This window comes from Macrobrachium nipponense, chromosome 28 (assembly GCF_015104395.2).
Source record: "Macrobrachium nipponense isolate FS-2020 chromosome 28, ASM1510439v2, whole genome shotgun sequence".
Lineage (NCBI taxonomy): Eukaryota > Metazoa > Arthropoda > Malacostraca > Decapoda > Palaemonidae > Macrobrachium > Macrobrachium nipponense.
Genome location: NC_087217.1, coordinates 14,762,264 through 14,780,890, shown reverse-complemented (window position 1 = coordinate 14,780,890; position 18,627 = coordinate 14,762,264). Strand labels below are relative to the sequence as shown.

Sequence of the window (18,627 nt, the reverse complement as noted above, 5' to 3'; positions counted from 1 at the left end):
CTATCTAGCTATTTACATATATATATATATATATATATATATATATATATATATATATATATATATATATATATATATATATATATATATATATATATATATTATATATATATATATAGTTACAAACATTAAGCTACAATTGTTTAATATCTAATTCGCGCTACTTCGGGAACATCACCGAAGGGGAATGATATATGATTTAATATTTAAGTGACTCGAACACCCGACAGTAACCATCAAGAACTTCCAATCAACGTTCTTGAGAGCCCAGAGGTCTAGAACGTCGACTGCAAGTCGTTAATGGGTAATGTTGGGTGTTCGAGTCACTTCGGTGCCAAATCATTTATCACTCGTAATTCCCCTTCAGTGATATATCCGAAAAAAGTAGCGCGAATTGGATATTAAACGCTAACATTCAGAAGAGTGTTTGTGTATGAAATGTCACGTTACGTGTTAAAAAAAACTATATGTACATATATATATATATTATATATATATATATATATATATATATATATATATGTGTGTGTGTGTGTGTGTGTGTGTGTGTGTGTGTGTGTGTGTGTGTGTTATACATATGTAAACACCACCTTCCGATTCAGTGCTCCTGATTTATTATACAAGAATGAACAGTCGATACTCAGCTTTGCCATGTTTGAATACTGCTGTTCTGTCTTCATACGCCTAATGGATTCTAATTCCTACGATCTCATTTTCCAGTGCATAATAAATTAATGCCGCAAAAGGAGATTAAAAGCAGAATATGCTAATGTCTCTGTCTGTCTGTCTGTCTGTCTGTCTTTCTCTGCCTTTTGATTAAATAACTAACGACCTTTTAATCAACAGTCAGACATATCTGTATAATACATCACCATTACAAGAATGCCAATACCACACCGTGCATAAATTATTAGAACTATATTTTCTAGACATGGTAAGATCATATGTCATATATATTTACGTGTATATATTTCATATATACATATAAAGTTTATATAAACATAAAAATATACATATATATTATATACATATATATAAATACATACATACATTATATATATATACGCACATACATAATGTGCATGTGGAGAGAGAGAGAGAGAGAGAGAGAGAGAGAGAGAGAGAGAGAGATCAATGGCCAATGATTCGGGTAATCAAATGCAACATTCAAGCTTAAGCCCGCAAACAACAAATAAAAATAAAAATGAAAATCCAATGACGGAACGGTCATCATAACCCATTCTAAGCATTGCATGGCCGAGACATATACAAATCACACATCAACTTCAAATACTTCACCTTTAATTTTCAGAGTAGGATCACTCCTGAAGTTCAGACAATTCAGCAGGGTGGTCTTTCCTGCTCCTGAAGCTCCCATGACGGCTAGTAGCTCTCCTGGCCTGCATATTCCAGTTACTGCAAGGGAAATTGACTCTGGGAACATGTTCGTCTCGTGGGAATTAAGATGTGCGGGTATGTTCTGGCTTTCTAGCTTCCTCTAACACACACATTTATATATATTGATATATATATATATATATATATATATATATATATATATATATATATATATATCTATATATACATATAATGTTTCAGATATAATACGCTACGCAGTCATTCCCAACAATCCCCGACCTTTTTTTTCCTTTGAATCACATTCACATTTCACTCGTAAGAAGAATAAAACCCCCTTGGGAAAAGCTCTTGCTGTTTCTCTCCCACACCATGCAGAGGAACGAGAATGCAATTATTTCCCTTTCTCGGTGTCCCACGTAAATGACAAGAATCATTGCCCCTTTGTTCAGGGATAAAGGAGATGAAGAAGACCTCGAGAATTATGGAGGCATCATGATGCTAACTGCACAAGAAATTTGCTGTAGTAGGATTTTGGCTGAGAAAAAGTGTTGGCATAAGGATCGATAGGAGAAAAAATGTGGGTTTGTACAAGAGAATCCACTGTATTATGAATCGGTTATGCTAGAAATAGGACAAGACAGGGAAAAACTGTATGTGGGGGTACATGGACCTAGAAAAAAACCTATGATAAAACTGACTGAGATGCAGGTGAAAGATGTTGAGTTGTAAAATGAAAAATGTCATTAAATGATAGCTTTTATGATGAAAACAAAGTGTGTGTTAGAATATGTGGACTTGGTATAAAAGTCACCCTGAAATGGTGGTGTTAATATTAAGTCTGCATGGATGCTTAATATCCTCAACAGAGTGATGTGAGAAGTCAGAGAAAGGACATTAGATATCGTCCTAAATGGAATGTAGAATGGCTGACATATAAAAATAAGATAAAGTACTGACTGAGGACATACACATGAAACTACAAAAAATAGTGGCAGAGTTCAGAGTCAGTGTAGGGAAGAATTTGCTCTGGGGCAAATGAAAAATAAGAAAGTTGGAATAATTAATGTCCGTATGTGTCCTGGAAAGATGGAACTGGTTGATTAACTATGAATTTACGAGTAAATGTAATAGATGATGGCTGGATTAAAGAAGTTGTGCATCTCAGAACAGGTGAAGCAAAAACAGTGTGTGCAAAAAATGGTTTGAAGAGAACTGGAGTACCTATGGAAGCCTCCCAAGAAGGGAATGTATGAGGAGATTGTTGAAGAGAACTGGAGTACCTATGTATGAGGGGATTGTTGTGCCAAGGTGTGGATATTGAACGTAAGTTAAGTATAATATGAGGCATGAGGACTTAGACGGTTAAGAAATGTGAGAATTGTATATAAAAGTTATGAGAGATGGTTCAGTCGTGTGTAAAGAACAGAGATCGACGCATCGTTGAAAATTTATAATTCCAGTGTCAGTCTGGAAGAGAACTGCAATTTGAGAGATAGATGGAAACGAAGTAATGGAAAGGAAGGGGTTCATCCATGACAGCAGTTTAAATACGAATGGGGCAGACCATTTCATGTTGTGCCCCTTTGTTGGAAATTGGCTTAACACACATAAATATATACACGCATACACACAAACATACACACACACACATATATATATACATATATATATCTATATATATATATATATATATATATATATATTATATTATATATATATATATATATATATATATATATATATATATATATATATTATATATATAATAACAGAGCTTTGCTCAAGTTTGCAATTTAAAATTTTTCTTTTGTTAACAGAACACTTGTGCAAAAAACAAAATAATTTATGTCAATACCGAACCGGATGTATATGAATGAGAACTGCATTTGATGCACAAAATCAATTGTTATTTCTCATGAAAAAAATATTCACAAAAGCATTTTTCTGACTAAACTTTAAGCGTCTATGTTTTGATTTCGATATGACGTGATGAGATTTGATTACCGATAGAAATAATAATAATAATAATAATAATAATAATAATAATAATAATAATAATAATAATAATAATATGTTTTGTTAAAAATGACTGCTGCTTCAGCACTATTAATCTTATAAAGAGTCTTCTCTATCTTTCTGATGACGGCTTTCTCGTTGTTGCTTAGACTGGCGAGCAACGCACCAAAGGGCATGGTAAAATTCGGTTGAGTCATTTGATTTATTATTGCTTATACAATTCTCTCTCTCTCTCTCTCTCTCTCTCTCTCTAACGCGACGTTTCCTCCTGATCGACAGGACATTATCAAGCGATAACTGCTGAGGGAGTGAATTCCAGTGTTGTTGTTGTTGTTAAAGATTAAGCTGGCTTTATGCCAGCACAAGCTTTTGCTCACAGAGCAGCCCGTAGAAACAGTGTTGTTGTTGTTTAAGATTAAGCTGGCCTTGTGCCAGCACGGGCTCTTGCTCACAGAGCAGCCCGTAAAGAAACAGTGTTGTTGTTGTTTAAGATTAAGCTGGCCTTGTGCCAGCACGGGCTCTTGCTCACAGAGCAGCCCGTGCGAGTCCATCTCCTTTTATCGTGGTGTTGCGAGCTCTTGAGTACGGTCAGAGCACCTCTCCGGCAGGTCGGGTTTTCATTGGTTCCCGGGAAGGTGACTCATACGGCGGGCGTTGACGAGTCTTGCAGACCTTCTCAGGTGGGGGTATCACCGGGAGCCTCTTGATTGGCTTCTACCTGAGTGACGTCACCCCTGGTATTATTCTCATGTCCGGTGTTCGTTTCATGCGCGCTGGTACTTTCGTTAGGGGGGAGGGGTGTGGTCCTCCTCACACACGTCGGAATCAGGAACGCTTCTTGGGTGGTATTAAGGGGAGGCTTTTCCTCGAGGATGAGCAGCGCTTCTAGGAGACGCAGACGTCTGTGAGCAAGAGCCCGTGCTGGCACAAGGCCAGCTTAATCTTAAACGACAACAACCACTGGAATTCAGTCCCTCAGCAGTTATCGCTTGATAATGTCCAGTCGATCAGGAGGAAACGTCGCGTTAGAGAGAGAGAGAGAGAGAGAGAGAGAGAGAGAATTGTATAAGCATTAATAAATCAAATGACTCAACCGAATTTTACCATGCCCTTTGGTTAGACAGAACTACTTGTGCAAAAAAACAAAATAATTTATGTCAATACCGAACCGGATGTATATGTATTGAGAACTGCATTTTGATGCACAAAATCAATTGCATGCTCAAATCCCTTGTTATTTCTCAATGAAAAAATATTCACAAAAGCATTTTTCAAACTAAACTTTAGGTGGCTATGTTTTGATTTCGATATGACGTGTTGAGATTTGATTACCGAATAGAAACTAATAATATAATAATAATAATAATAATAATAATAATAATAATAATAATAATAATAATAATAATAAAAAATAATAATAATAATAATAATAATAATAAAATAATAATAATATAATAAATAATAATAATAATAATAATAATAATAATAAAATAATAATAATAATAATAATAATAATAATAATAATAATATAATAATAATAAATAATAATAATAATAATAATAATAATAATAATAATAATAATAATAATAATAATAATAATAATAATGTTTAGAGAAGAAAACTCCAGTACCATAATACTATCAATGCCTCGTTCGTAAAAATTCGACTACGAGTGGAAATATTTAAGTAGCAAAACAGTGATAATGATGATAACGGCAATACATAAATTTCAGTCGAATATAAAATATACATATAATATACAGTATACTGTATATGTCTGTATGTAGTTATGCATGCATGCATAGCGTATGCGTGTGTATCTATAAACCAGTGTTTATAGATACACACGTGGAATATTCCGAGGGGTCCTCAGGATAATGTGAGGGGGAAGCGTTGCTGTTAAGTTCACTACAATTTGTGTGCAAAATTGCAAAATTAATAATGTTGTGAAAGTCATTTTAAGTAAAATATAAGCATTTATGTTGAAGATAAGGCATTAATAAATAATTCAGTAGCAATATTAGTACTATATATTGTGCCCTGAAAACACTTTTAAACCCAAGATGCAAATTATCATAGTAAGGGGTCCGCTACTCGAGTCATTTTAATAAAAGGGATCCGCTGCACAAGGAAGTCTAAGAAACACTGCTATAAACACATGAACTGTCTTCAAGCGTCTTACCGTTCCTGAGAATGTGCTTCTCCGCGACCTGCGATTTCCTGAAGCAGCCTTGGATGACAGGAGCAAAGACGTTCAGATCTTGCCAGGAGTAGGTGAGTCTCTCCCTCCGCCGAGACCTTTTGTTTCCGCCGTCGATCTCTACGACAGAGTCTCTTCCCTGTGCAGGAGGAAAGGCAATAATAATAATAATAATTTAGTTGGGAAAAACTCTCTATCACGAGAGTATATATAATGTTCTAAAGGGTCCACAATAATACAAAGTGTAAAAAGTCCGTGTATAATTTTGAAGACTTCACAGAAAGCTTTCGAACCCTTCCCTGGGTTCATCTCCAGTCCAACAGGGAAGGGTTCGAAAGCTTTCTGTAAAGTCTTCAAAATTATACACGGACTTTTTACACTTTGTATTATTGTGGACCCTTTAGAACAAAATAATAATAATAATAATAATAATATTAATAATAAAATAATAATAATAATAATATTAATAATAATACTTTATTAAAAGTAATGGCTACTTCTTAACAGCGTTACACTTGTAAAGATTCTTCTCTGTTTTTCGAACAGCGGCTTTTTTCGTGCTACTTAAACAGGATAGTAGAGCGCCTATGGAGGTCATATTCGAAAAATAGAGAAGAATCATTACAAGTGTGACATAAATTATGCTTGAGATAGGGTCTGCTTCCTAAATACAATAATAATAATAATAATAATAATAATAATAATAATAATAATAATAAAATCTGAGTGGATCTTGTTTGTCCTCCAAGTGACGCTAGGGGAAACGTGACCTAACCACTCTCCACCTGCAAACCAGTTTGTCCGAGCCGGGTGGGGGCCGGGGTAGGCTAGGGGAGACATCCACACCACCCTGCAAACCTGTTTGTCCGCCCCGGGGTGGGGGGTGGGGGGGGCCAGGTAGACAGGGGATCGGGAGGATAGGGTAGACAGTAGCCCCAGCAGCTCGTAATAACATAGTGCAAAGATGGAGAATAACATGACGTGTCTTTTTTTTCTACAATCGTTTGGGGGAACTAATTGCGTATTTCTTTCAATAACAACGACAACAAGAGCAACAGTTATATTAGCAACAAGTCTAATTTCTCATCGTACCATAGGTACTGAACAGACTTAATTATTTCATTGCTTACTTTAAACAAATAAAATATTATTTATAATCTTTTTTAACAATAACGATAGCAATAATCATTTTACGATTAATGTATGAAAAATGAAAATCCACAACAATTTTATAATTAGATAAAAAAAATTTAATATCAGCAACAGTAATAATTAATAGCAGAAAGTTTAATTTCTCATCGTATCATAAGTACTGAACAGACATAACAATTATTTCCTTATTAATTCGAGCAAATCATATCTTATAAACAATCCTTTTCAATAACAAGGCAGCAATAATGATTTTAAGATCAGCACACTAAGTATGAGAATTTACACTAATTTTACAATCAGATAAAATATAAATATTGCATTTTTTAGCCTTCTTCAAGGGTAGGTTAAGTAACGTCAATCTAGGGTGTTGGGTACAACTAGGGTTAACATTCCAAAATTAGTTCGGGGCTTAATTCTTGACAGTTTCTCGATCGGGCTGTCCTATCAAAAGCATTACATATCATACAGATAAGAAATTGCAAGTAATGACGTTATCGAACTGTTATCTTCAAAATGACATGTTGAGAGAGAGAGAGAGAGAGAGAGAGAGAGAGAGATTGATTGATTTACGCATTGTATAAATATGGATATTTACTTTTTTAAATACCTTAATTATTATCATCATTACTATATATATATAATACAGTCAAAATTACAGTGGTAACCAATTATATAATTCCTTAAAATATAAAACCAGTTCTTATATTTGTATGTAATATTTTGTATTATGCATGAACAGGTTTTGTATTGATGTAATAAATTTAGCTTACAAAAGCTGTAAGCAGTTAACGACCACCTTACTATGCATTATATTTTACGGTACCAGTGAAGGATGGTACCTGTAGTCTATTGTTACTAATGATATATACTTACTTATTGCATTTTCACTGTTTTGTTCCATCTAAATGAGTAGTGTACATGATATATATATATATATATATATATATATATATATATATATATAATATATATATACATGTGTGTGTGCGTGTTTGTGTATGTGTGTGAGTGTGTATGTATTTATGTATGTATATAAAACTACACAGGAACGGAATACCCACTTCTTTCACGTATGCTGGGTTGTCATATCCTTCAGTTCCGCTCATGGCGACGATCTCCGAGTTCTGTATTTCTGTTAAACTATTCTTCGATTCTTCCCTTTGACAATTTGGGCACTTGCTTTCTTTTCAAAAAACTGACATCGTTACACCATCTTCGAAAGTCTCTTTCTCATGACAGTGAAACTTCAGTGAGAGTTTCAGTTTCTGTTAATACTGGGAGAAAAAAATGCGACTTGGTGGATCTGGAAGCGAAGAGACAAACAAAAGACCCTTAATTCAAATAGGTTGTTAAATTTCCTTATACTGTCATTTAAAGATTTACGCTGATGAAGTTTGCGTAATCTAAACTGTACAAATTCAGACACTTTATCATTACTTTGGAACTACTTCAGTACTTTTAGGTAACGTTATTGGACAGCAACTTTTCAAAGCGCATTATGTAAACGGACCTTGGGAAAGCGTTCTTGCATGAGATTCCTAGAATATTTAAATCAAGCATTTAAATGATCCTCCTTAAAAGTTCATCAAAGAGAAATGAAGCAAACTTTTCCGTTATGTGGATTTACAGTAGCGTTCTTACATTGGACTTGTCACGTCTATTTATACTGCCAGTTTGAAGTATCATTCTTAAAGTAGAATTAAAGTACTATTTTTACTCTCCATTTTGAGTAAACCTACCTTCAACTGCTTTAAATACCCATCTATAATGAAACTGACGTAACCAGCTCACTACTGATTTCAAGCGGAATTCACAATTTAAAAATCCTTATGACATCAGATTCCAGATCACTATCTACAACAGATTTAAAGGTCCTTCTTTACAAGATTAAATAATATATGGTTCTCTAACAAAGATCCTCTGTCCATCTCACTCTCACGTCCAGATCGATACTGACTTCCCTACCCCTGACTCCGTTCGATGACGAAGCAGATTCATTTAACAAAATATTTCCAATTTAATCAAGTCTATCGAAGATTAGATTACACAGGACACCGGCCGGCTTTAATTATGAGTTTGGTAATGATTATTGATAAACGTCTTAGAGTTGATACATATATTTACAAATGTACACGAGAGAGAGAGAGAGAGAGAGAGAGAGAGAGAGAGAAAAGAGGGGAAGGGGAGCAGAGGGGGAAATGACTTTAATAACTCGGACTGGAAGAGGAATGGTACTTTGATTAGCTAAAAAACACTCGGTGAGTATGACAAGGGTGTTGGAAGATGATTAGCAAGCCACGAGTAAGTTTGGAAAGTGAACATCAAGAGAGTGTTCAAGTCCAAGTATCGAGGGTCGATAATAAATAAAAAGGGTGGTATGGATGAAGAGGTTAACCATCGAATTCAAGCCGGATTGAGTAATTGGGGTACCTATTAACTCAGAGGGCAACTTTTTTCTTTAATAAACATTTGTGAGGCAGGGTTCTTTGCTCTTGTTGCTGTGAAAATAAAGCGAAAAAAAAATAGCTCGTAAACTGACAGCTGCAACTGACATGTGTTTTTGCTTCCACAGCACCGCGAATTCGAATGCTCATTTGTTTTTCATTTTATCTCCACTATCCTATTTTATTTTATTTCCTAAATCTTCACCCAAAAAACACCAGTTCCAGGCAACTCGAAGAGAAACGATCAGTGGCACGATGTAAAAGGCCTTTGAATTCGAAAGTGAATGATATAACTTATATCAGTTGGGAACTCCAATGAAAAAAGTAGTATAAAATTGCACAGGGCGAGTAAAAGGTTTTCATTTAACGGATTAAGTCTTTGCCTGTTAATTCAGCGCAAATTATTTTCTTTACATAGGCTCAGTTCCAATATCTCTCATTAAACGAAAAATCATAGTGATCTGTGTTTATGCCCAAATATGGTATGATCGTCATCACCGCTATAACATTGGGCGACGCAAAGGGTTTCTTTGATATTAAGCCATTCATATCTTTCCTGGGCATTCACTTCCACAAATCTCTACACATCTCGAGCCTCACGTTTAATAGTCCTCACCCAAGTAAGTATCTCTGGATCTTCCAACTCATCTGGTACCCACAAGAGCTCAGCTGACAGTGACACGTAATATTCTCCCTGATGTAATGCGAAGGATATGCTTAACCATCTCCTTTTCCACTTCATCATTATCTCTTATGCAGACGGAACTTCCGTGCGTTCCTTAATGGTACCACTTTGTACTCTTTCTGCCAACTGACTCTTAATGTCCTCCTTACAGCGTTTTATTATATGGACAAATTCTTTATATATATATATATATACAGGTGCCAAATGGCCCTCGAAAAGTCTAGATCTCAACGTATTAGATTTTATGTGGGGGTTTACTGTCTCAACTTCAATTAGAGAGGAGGAAGGTCACAGACATACAATCCTTAAAAACTCTGTTATGTTGACGGAAGCTAGGAACAATATCAGCTTGAAGTCATCCAAAGGGCGACTGGAAGTTGGTTAGACCGTCTACGCCGTTGTACAGGTGACCCAGGAAAGCATTTTGATCACCACATCTAATATTTGTGTTTTTGTTCTGCGTTAACAATGTTTCTGTTAACAACAACTGTTATCTGTTTCAACAATTAAATAAACGATACCAAATTTCCTGTTTTTTTGTGGGGCACCCTGTTTATTCATGAGAAACCATCATTCATATCCTTATACAGATCGTACCAGGATAATGCCATTTACTTTCGTAGACAATATCATTCTATTTGATTTCCAAATCTTAGTCAGCCTGGCCATTGCTTGATTTGTCTTTTTTGGTCATTCACTAAATTACAACTCGGGAGAATCTGCACTGGGTAACAGGGCCGGATTAAGCTGGTGGGAGGCCCCTTTTCCAAATTGCATACACTACAAACTATAGTCTAATTAATCTAGTAGCCAAAATACAGTAATACTAATATATCAGTAGGACAGTTTTATTTAGGAAATACTACAATGGGACTATTTTTCTGATGTTATTAATATGCATAAACACAAAATAAAGTAAGCATAAGTTGTTCTGACCATATTTTTTTACACATATACAGTTACAATTATTTATATAAAAATAATAATGTAACTAACACATATAATTATAATAGCTCATTCTTTCTTATGGAGTTATATGTATAGCCAAGATTACTTTCTCGAAACTTTTCTTGATTTTTTTTATTGCAAATTCACTGATGATTTCGTTGAAGTCCAGTTCACGCAATATATCTGACTCGAGGCTCATTATAGTCAGATTTACCAGACGTTTCTGTTTCATGGATGTCCGTAATCTGTTTTCAATTTGGCTAGTATGGGTAATATAAGTGCCCGATTACAATACTAACCTTATCAAATTAAAATGTATTGTTTTTATTGGTGGGAGACCCCATCTTGGAGGGTGGGCCGGGTGCCCAGGCCCCTGGGTCCCACCCTTAATCCGGCCCTGCTGGGTAACATTGTTCCTAAATAATTGAAAGAATCGGTCTCATTAATCCTCTCTCCATGTAGTGTCATCTCTCTGTGAATACTGATCTCATTTTTCTATTTCTGTTTTCAAATATACCCTAAGTCCATCTCTAATTTCTGGTTTTGTTTTCTTGCATATACCCCAAGTTAATCCCTAGATTCTTTCTGTTTTCTTGCATATACCAAAGTTCATCTCTAGATTCTTTCTGTTTTCTTGCATATACCAAAGTTCATCTCTAGATTCTTTCTGTTTTCTTGCATATACCAAAGTTCATCTCTAGATTTTTTCTGTTTTCTTGCATATACCAAAGTTCATCTCTAGATTCTTTCTGTTTTCTTGCATATACCAAAGTCCATCTCAAGATTCTTTCTGTTTTCTTTCATATACAAAGTTCATCTCTAGATTTTTTCTGTTTTCTTGCATATACCAAAGCTCATCTCTAGATTCTTTCTGTTTTCTTTCATATACCAAAGTCCATCTCTAGATTCTCTCTGTTTTCTTGCATATACCAAAGTCCATCTCTAGATTTTTTCTGTTTTCTTGCATATACCAAAGTCCATCTCTTGATTCTTTCTTTTTTCTTGCATATACCAAAGTTCATCTCTAGATTTTTTCTGTTTTCTTGCATATACCAAAGTTCATCTCTAGATTTTTTCTGTTTTCTTGCATATACAAAGTTCATCTCTAGATTTTTTCTGTTTTCTTGCATATACCAAAGTTCATCTCTTGATTCTTTCTGTTTTCTTGCATATACCAAAGTTCATCTCTAGATTTTTTCTGGTTTTTCTGCATATACAAAGTTCATCTCTAGATTTTTTCTGTTTTCATGAGATACCAAAGTTCACTCTAGATTTTCTGTTTTATTCCTTGCATATACAAAGGTCATCTCTAGATTTTTTTCTGTTTTCTTGCATATACCAAAAGTTCATCTCTTAGATTTTTTCGTTTCTTGCATATACAAAGTTCATCTCTAGATTCTTTCCGCTTCTGCACATCCAGTCATCTCTAGATTTTTTTGTTTTCTTGTTTCCTTGGAAATTTTTATACAAAAAAAAAAAAGTTCATCTCTAGATTTTTTTGTTTTGTTCTGTTTTCTTTGCATATACCAAAGTCATTCCTTGATTCCTTTCTGGTTTTTTCTTGCATATACCAAAGTTCACTCTAGATTCTTTCTGTTTTCTTGCATATACCAAACTTCATTTTTTCTCTAGATCTTTCGTTTTTTCTTTTGCATATACCAAAGTCATCTCTAGATTTTTTCTGTTTTCTTGCATATACCAAAGTTCATCTCTAGATTCTTTCTGTTTTCTTGCACATACCAAAGTTCATCTCTAGATTTTTTCTGTTTTCTTGCATATACCAAAGTTCATCTCTAGATTTTTTTCTGTTTTCTTGCATATACCAAAGTTCATCTCTAGATTTTTCTCTTTTTTGTTTTCTTGCATATACAAAGTTCATCTCTAGATTTTTTCTGTTTCTTTCATATACCAAAGCTCCATCTCTAGATTCTTTCTGTGTTCTTTCATATACAAAAGTTTTTTTCCATCTCTAGATTTTTTTCTAGCTTTTGTTTTTTGATTGCATATAGGTCCATCTCTAGATTCTGGGGGGGGGGGGGGTTTTTTGCATTATAACCAAAGCCCATCTTTCTGATTTTTTATTTCTTTTTTCTTGATATACCAAAGTTCATCTCTAGATTTTTCTGTTTCTTGCATATACCAAAGTTCATCTCTAGATTTTTTCTGTTTTCTTTGCATATACAAAGTTCATCTCTAGATTTTTTGTTTTCTGTTTTATTGCATATACAAAGTTCATCTCTAAGATCTTCATGTTTTTTTATTAAGCACATTTTTACCAAAGTTAATCTCTTAGATTTTCTAGATTTTTCTGTTTTCTGCATATACCAAAGTTCATCTCTAGATTTTTTCTGTGTTTTTCTTGCATAACCAAAGTTCATCTCTAGGTTTTTTTTCCTGTTTTTTTGCTATACCAAAGTTCATCTCTAGATTTTTTCTGTTTTCTTGCATATACAAAGGTTCATCTCTAGATTTTTCTGTTTTCTTGCTATACAAAGGTTCATCTCTCGAGTGTTTCTGTTTTCTGATATACCAAAGTTGCATCTCTAGATTTTTTCTTTCGTTTTCTTGACATTAACCAAACGTTCATCTCGATTTTTTCTGTTTTCTTGCATATACAAAAAGTTCATTTTTTCTCTAGATTTTTTCCTGGTTTTCTTGCATATAACCAAAGTTCATCTCTAGATTTTTTTCTGGTTTTCTTGCATATACCAAAGTTCATCTCTCGGATTCTTTGGTTTTCTGGCACATTTACCAAAGTTCATCTCTAGATTTTTTTCTGTTTCCTTGCATATACCAAAGTTCATCTCTAGATTTTTTTCTGTTTTCTTGCATATACCAAAGTTCATCTCTTAGATTCTTTCTGTTTTCTTGGCATATATCCAAAGTTCATCTATAGATTTTTTGTTTTCGGCATTACCACAGTTCATCTTTCTAGATTCTTTCGTTTTCTTGCATATACCAAAGTTTCATTCTCTAGATTGTTTCTGTTTTCTTGCATATACCCAAAACGTTCATCTCTAGATTCTTTCTGTTTTCTGCACATTTTACCAAAAGTTATCTTAGATTCTTCTGTTTTCTGCATTATCCAAAAAGTTCATCTCTAGATTTTTTCTATTTTCTTGTACATACCAGAGTCCATCTCTATAAATACGAAGCATTCCATTAAGCCAGCTTTGTAACTCTTGTGGTGTTTTTATAATTAAAACAGCGTGTTCTACATACGTCAGGCTTCCATCGTTACTCAAGTCTAAACACTCTCATCCATCTACACTTACGGACTACATTCGTCAATGTAAATCATACGGGAATGAGAGAGCACGGATGTGGACAAATGCACATTTATAAATAACAGATTCATAGTGAAAAAGAGAAAGCCTATCACATATTGGAACGAAAACGGTCAAATGAGTGCTTGGGAGTATATGACTGCAACAAACAATAAATGCGTTTGTTTGAACGCTTCGTGACTAGAATTTTTCCGTACAATTTTTATGAGAGAGGAAGTTTAAACAAGTTACTGAAAATATCATGCTACAATTGAAGATTATTAACTAGAAAGTTAATAATCCTTTAAGTAAGTATTTTATATTTACTGGCGATACGACATAAATAAAATTATATATATGTATATATATAAATGAATATGATATATATACTTATGTATACATGTCTATATACATATTTATACAAATATAATATATATATACATATATATATATATATATATATATATATATATATATATATATATATATATATAAAGCGAACACGACCGTGAAAGCATATCACAAAACCTAATTTATTCCATTGCTGTTTCATTCAAACCTGTCATCATCCATTGTCACAGAATCCAAGTCTATCTCATGTTATTAATACCACCCTTCATTTTTTACTTTCCAGTTACAGAGAAACTGAGGCACTTTTGAAATTGAATGCCATCTGTTATTGTGCTAGTATTTTTGTGTTCACCTTTTGATAAATGACTTTCGTATTACATAGCAATGAGCTAAGAATGCTCTCTCTCTCTCTCTCTCTCTATATATATATAATAAAAAATATTGTATAGTTCTATTATATATATATATATATATATATATATATACGTATATATTACGTAATATATATCTCTATATATATTTATTAAATAAATAGAGAAGAGAGAGAGAGAGAGAGATAGAGAGAGAGATGCTAGAGAGAGAGCGAGAGAGAGAGAGAGAGAGAGAGAGAGAGAGCATTCTTAGCAAAAGCTATGAGTTAAAAAAATAAAATATCTTTAACGATGTTTAAAAAGTGGTAAAACTTATAGCTTCAAAACTGAATAAATACATTTAAAAAAAAACTTTACAAGTTTGTGAGCATCAGTATCCGGCAAAACCTCGGAAACTGGCTTTCCCATGAGCAAATATTTACGCAGGGCAGCCTCGTGCAAACGGCAGTTCACCAGAATGTCTCTCCTTCGCTGTCATTATATTTCGCCCCAAAAAGCACGTCTCTGACACATCATTCTTTAAGTTTTAACAATCTCCTCTACCAAACCCTTCGCGCCTGCAGCCTTTCTTGTGCCTATCATCCTGTTCCAGAACCTTAGTAAAACAGACAACAGTCTTCCATACCAAACACACACTGAATTGATTTGTTTGTATGGTATTTTTACGTTGCATGGAACCAGTTGTTATTCAGCAACGGGACCAACGGCTTTACGTGACTTCCGAACCACGTCGAGAGTGAACTTCTATCGCCAGAAATACACATCTCTGACGCCTTAGTGGAATGCCCGAGAATCGAACTCGCGGCCACCGAGGTGGTAGTCCAAGACCAAACCGACCACACCACTGAGGCGCTCTGAACTGAACTGAATATAGGATTTAAGCCAAAGCATTGGGACCTATGAGGTCTTTGTTTGTTTGTATGGTGCTTTTACGTTGCATGGAACCAGTGGTTATTCAGCAACGGGACCAACGGCTTTACGTGACTTCCGAACCACGTCGAGAGTGAACTTCTATCACCAGAAATACACATCTCTCACTCCTCAATGGAATGGCCGAGAATCGAACCCGCGACCACCGAGGTGGAAAGCTAATACCATACCAACCACGCCGCTGAAGCGCTTGATCTATGAGGTCTGGAGCACTAGGTACTGTCCTACAGCAAAAACTTACGTGTCAAATGCGTTGCTCAATGTTCGTCCTCAATATGATTTCCTTAAATAAATGCGTTATCTGCGCTGCTATCTACATATAACTGCTGGGTTATCTCGGGAATCACGTTTAGTTATCTTACGGCTGTGATGACTATGTAACAGTATTTTCAACTCTAAAACGTCAGTAGCGTCATGTAGGCAGCGTCTGTACCCTAGCTTCGAATTCCTTTGCTTGATTACAAAATCAAGCGCACTTCACATTTCCCTTACTACCTGTGTTTACATATATTTAGTTTTATTTAGATTTTTTTTATTATCAATTATATATGAACAGTTCTAATATATATATTATATATAATTATGTATAATCGGTCCTATTTCCTTCGATTTTATATATAATATATATATATATATACAAACATATATAAATATATATATATATATATATATATATGTATATATATATATATATATATATATACATTAACAGGCGAGATCTTCCTACGTCAAAAGATTCTCAAATTTTTAAACATATTTATCAAGTTAAAATACTTAAAGACGTCAAGGATGTCGGGTCTTTGAAGAACCTGTGGAAAGATATTTCACAAAAAAATATGACTAGTGTCGAACATTACCCTTATCTGAACTCAACGAAAAAAAAATCTGTAATTGGCTTGTTTACGTTCGTCAAAGAACGAATAGATGGGGACGTTCACCTCGTTAGGCTTGCCCTTTTGAAGAGAGAGAGAGAGAGAGAGAGAGAGAGAGAGAGAGAGAGAGAGAGAGAGAGAGGGAGAGAGGGGCTTTAGATGAGTTGGATACGAGGGGAAGAAGATAGTTGAGAAAGGAGCGAGAGGGGCCACTACATCCATGTTGAGAGAGAGAGAGGCCATTACATCCAAGTTATGAAAGAGACACTTTACAAGTATGTTATGGTGGACGAGAGAGAGAGAGAGAGAGAGAGAGAGAGAGAGAGAGAGCGAATTGACTTAAAAATTAGACATCTTGGGGTCTTGTTCTGTAAACTGTCGGAGAGAAGCTGAACTCTGTACTTTAATTACGGCAACAGAATAAGGTATTTTCACCTATAGACTTTTTTGCATGTACATTCATTCTTGTTCTTTTTTTTCCCTCTTGCAGCCTATGGGAGTAAAATGAGCACGAGAAGAAACATCTAATCTGATTTTCAGGAAATGCCGCACGAAAGTTAGGTCATGTTCGTTAGACCTCATATTTATGACAGTGATGAAATCGATGCAACCTATTTCAGGTCACTCGTCCTTCCTTTACTGCAATACTGGATGTCAGCTTCCGCCAGAGATTTATCTCTTTTAGACCGAGTGGTTCGTGGTGGTAGGTTTCCGTTTCCCAATAGTAGCAGTTATGACTTGGACCATCTTTGTTTGTCTCTTTTTCTCAAGTTGTAATTTAATACTTCTTTTACATCCACAATTGATCCCTGATCCCTTTTATCTACCGAGAGCAACCAGATTCGCTGAACAGCATCACCAATATGTAATAAATGTTTCCTCGCTGTCCAACTTCTCAGTTCCTGAGGACCTTTACACCTCACACCGTTGAACTGTCGAACGGTCTCAAAAGTTCAAGGGAAGATGTAATGCATAACTACCCTAATGGTATTATCCTTGCATTTTGTTGCATTTTTATCTATTTATTATCTTATTTTTCCTCTTTAGTAAGTGAGATTCTTCTTTCTCTATTTTCCTTTATCTTTTCTTACCTCTTTATGAGCACCACATTTTTTAGAAGGTGGAATTTCAAGTCCATGCCCACTGTGGGCGCGTTCCGTATGAGAAGGGTTTATCTTCTGCATTAATATGATAATAATAATAATAATAATAATAATAATAATAATAACATTTTTAAATATGATAATAATAATAATAACATTGTTAAAAAGAATGGCTGTATTTAGCGAAACACAGACATTCTTTTTAACATGATATGTTTAAGAGGGTCTTCAAATAATATTATTAATAATAATAATAATAATAATAATAATAATAATAATAATAATAATAATAATAATAATAATAATATATAGTAAAATGTTCATCTTCCAAAAGATAAATTTCTAAGCGAAAATACTGCAAAGCTTACTTCCAACAGAATACAACCATGAAGAAAGAAAGGATACCGTCCCTGAATAAACCTTGACTAAAATAGGTATAACCATAACATTTGAGGACTCTGTGATAAGGGGGCTCGTGGCTCGTTTATTCAGAGTTACCTTAAAAGTAAAATAAATACACACACACATATATATATAGATATTATATCCATTAAGGAAAGCATCTAACATTCATAACTTTGAGTGGTTTGGTTTTTATTCTATGAAAAAAATATTCATCCTTGACATATTAAGCTTATCCTTATCACTCATAAAGAACACACCTTCGTATGTAAGAGGACAGAGAAACCAATAACGTGTCTTTCAAAATAACAAAAAAAATATTCACACAGAATATATACTGCCAATATGTGAGGAAAAAAGGAAAATCTTTAAATAAGAAAATGGGTACAGAGGTATGTGTAATCAACAAATATCGGTAATTAGTGGAAAACATTCAAAACTTAACAAGTGGTACATGAATACTGAACGCAAAGTTTGCCTCAGTATACCTTTCAAACATTGCAGTAAACAAGGAGCCTGTGGAAGGCA

General features: G+C 34.3%; 1 protein-coding gene across 1 annotated transcript in view; it reads right to left on the bottom strand.

The window, feature by feature from the left end:
- The window catches only part of LOC135201448 (protein white-like), a 36,958-nt gene extending 28,270 nt beyond the window's left edge, over positions 1–8,688 (bottom strand). The window contains exons 1-4 of the mRNA XM_064230396.1: positions 8,467–8,688; positions 7,789–8,030; positions 5,558–5,714; positions 1,300–1,416 (exon numbers count right to left, since the gene is read on the bottom strand). Coding sequence (XP_064086466.1) covers positions 1,300–1,416; positions 5,558–5,714; positions 7,789–7,833 — 319 coding nt within the window. The 5' untranslated portion in view covers positions 7,834–8,030; positions 8,467–8,688. The remainder of the gene's footprint in view (positions 1–1,299; positions 1,417–5,557; positions 5,715–7,788; positions 8,031–8,466) is intronic.
- Positions 8,689–18,627: the final 9,939 nt, after the last annotated feature.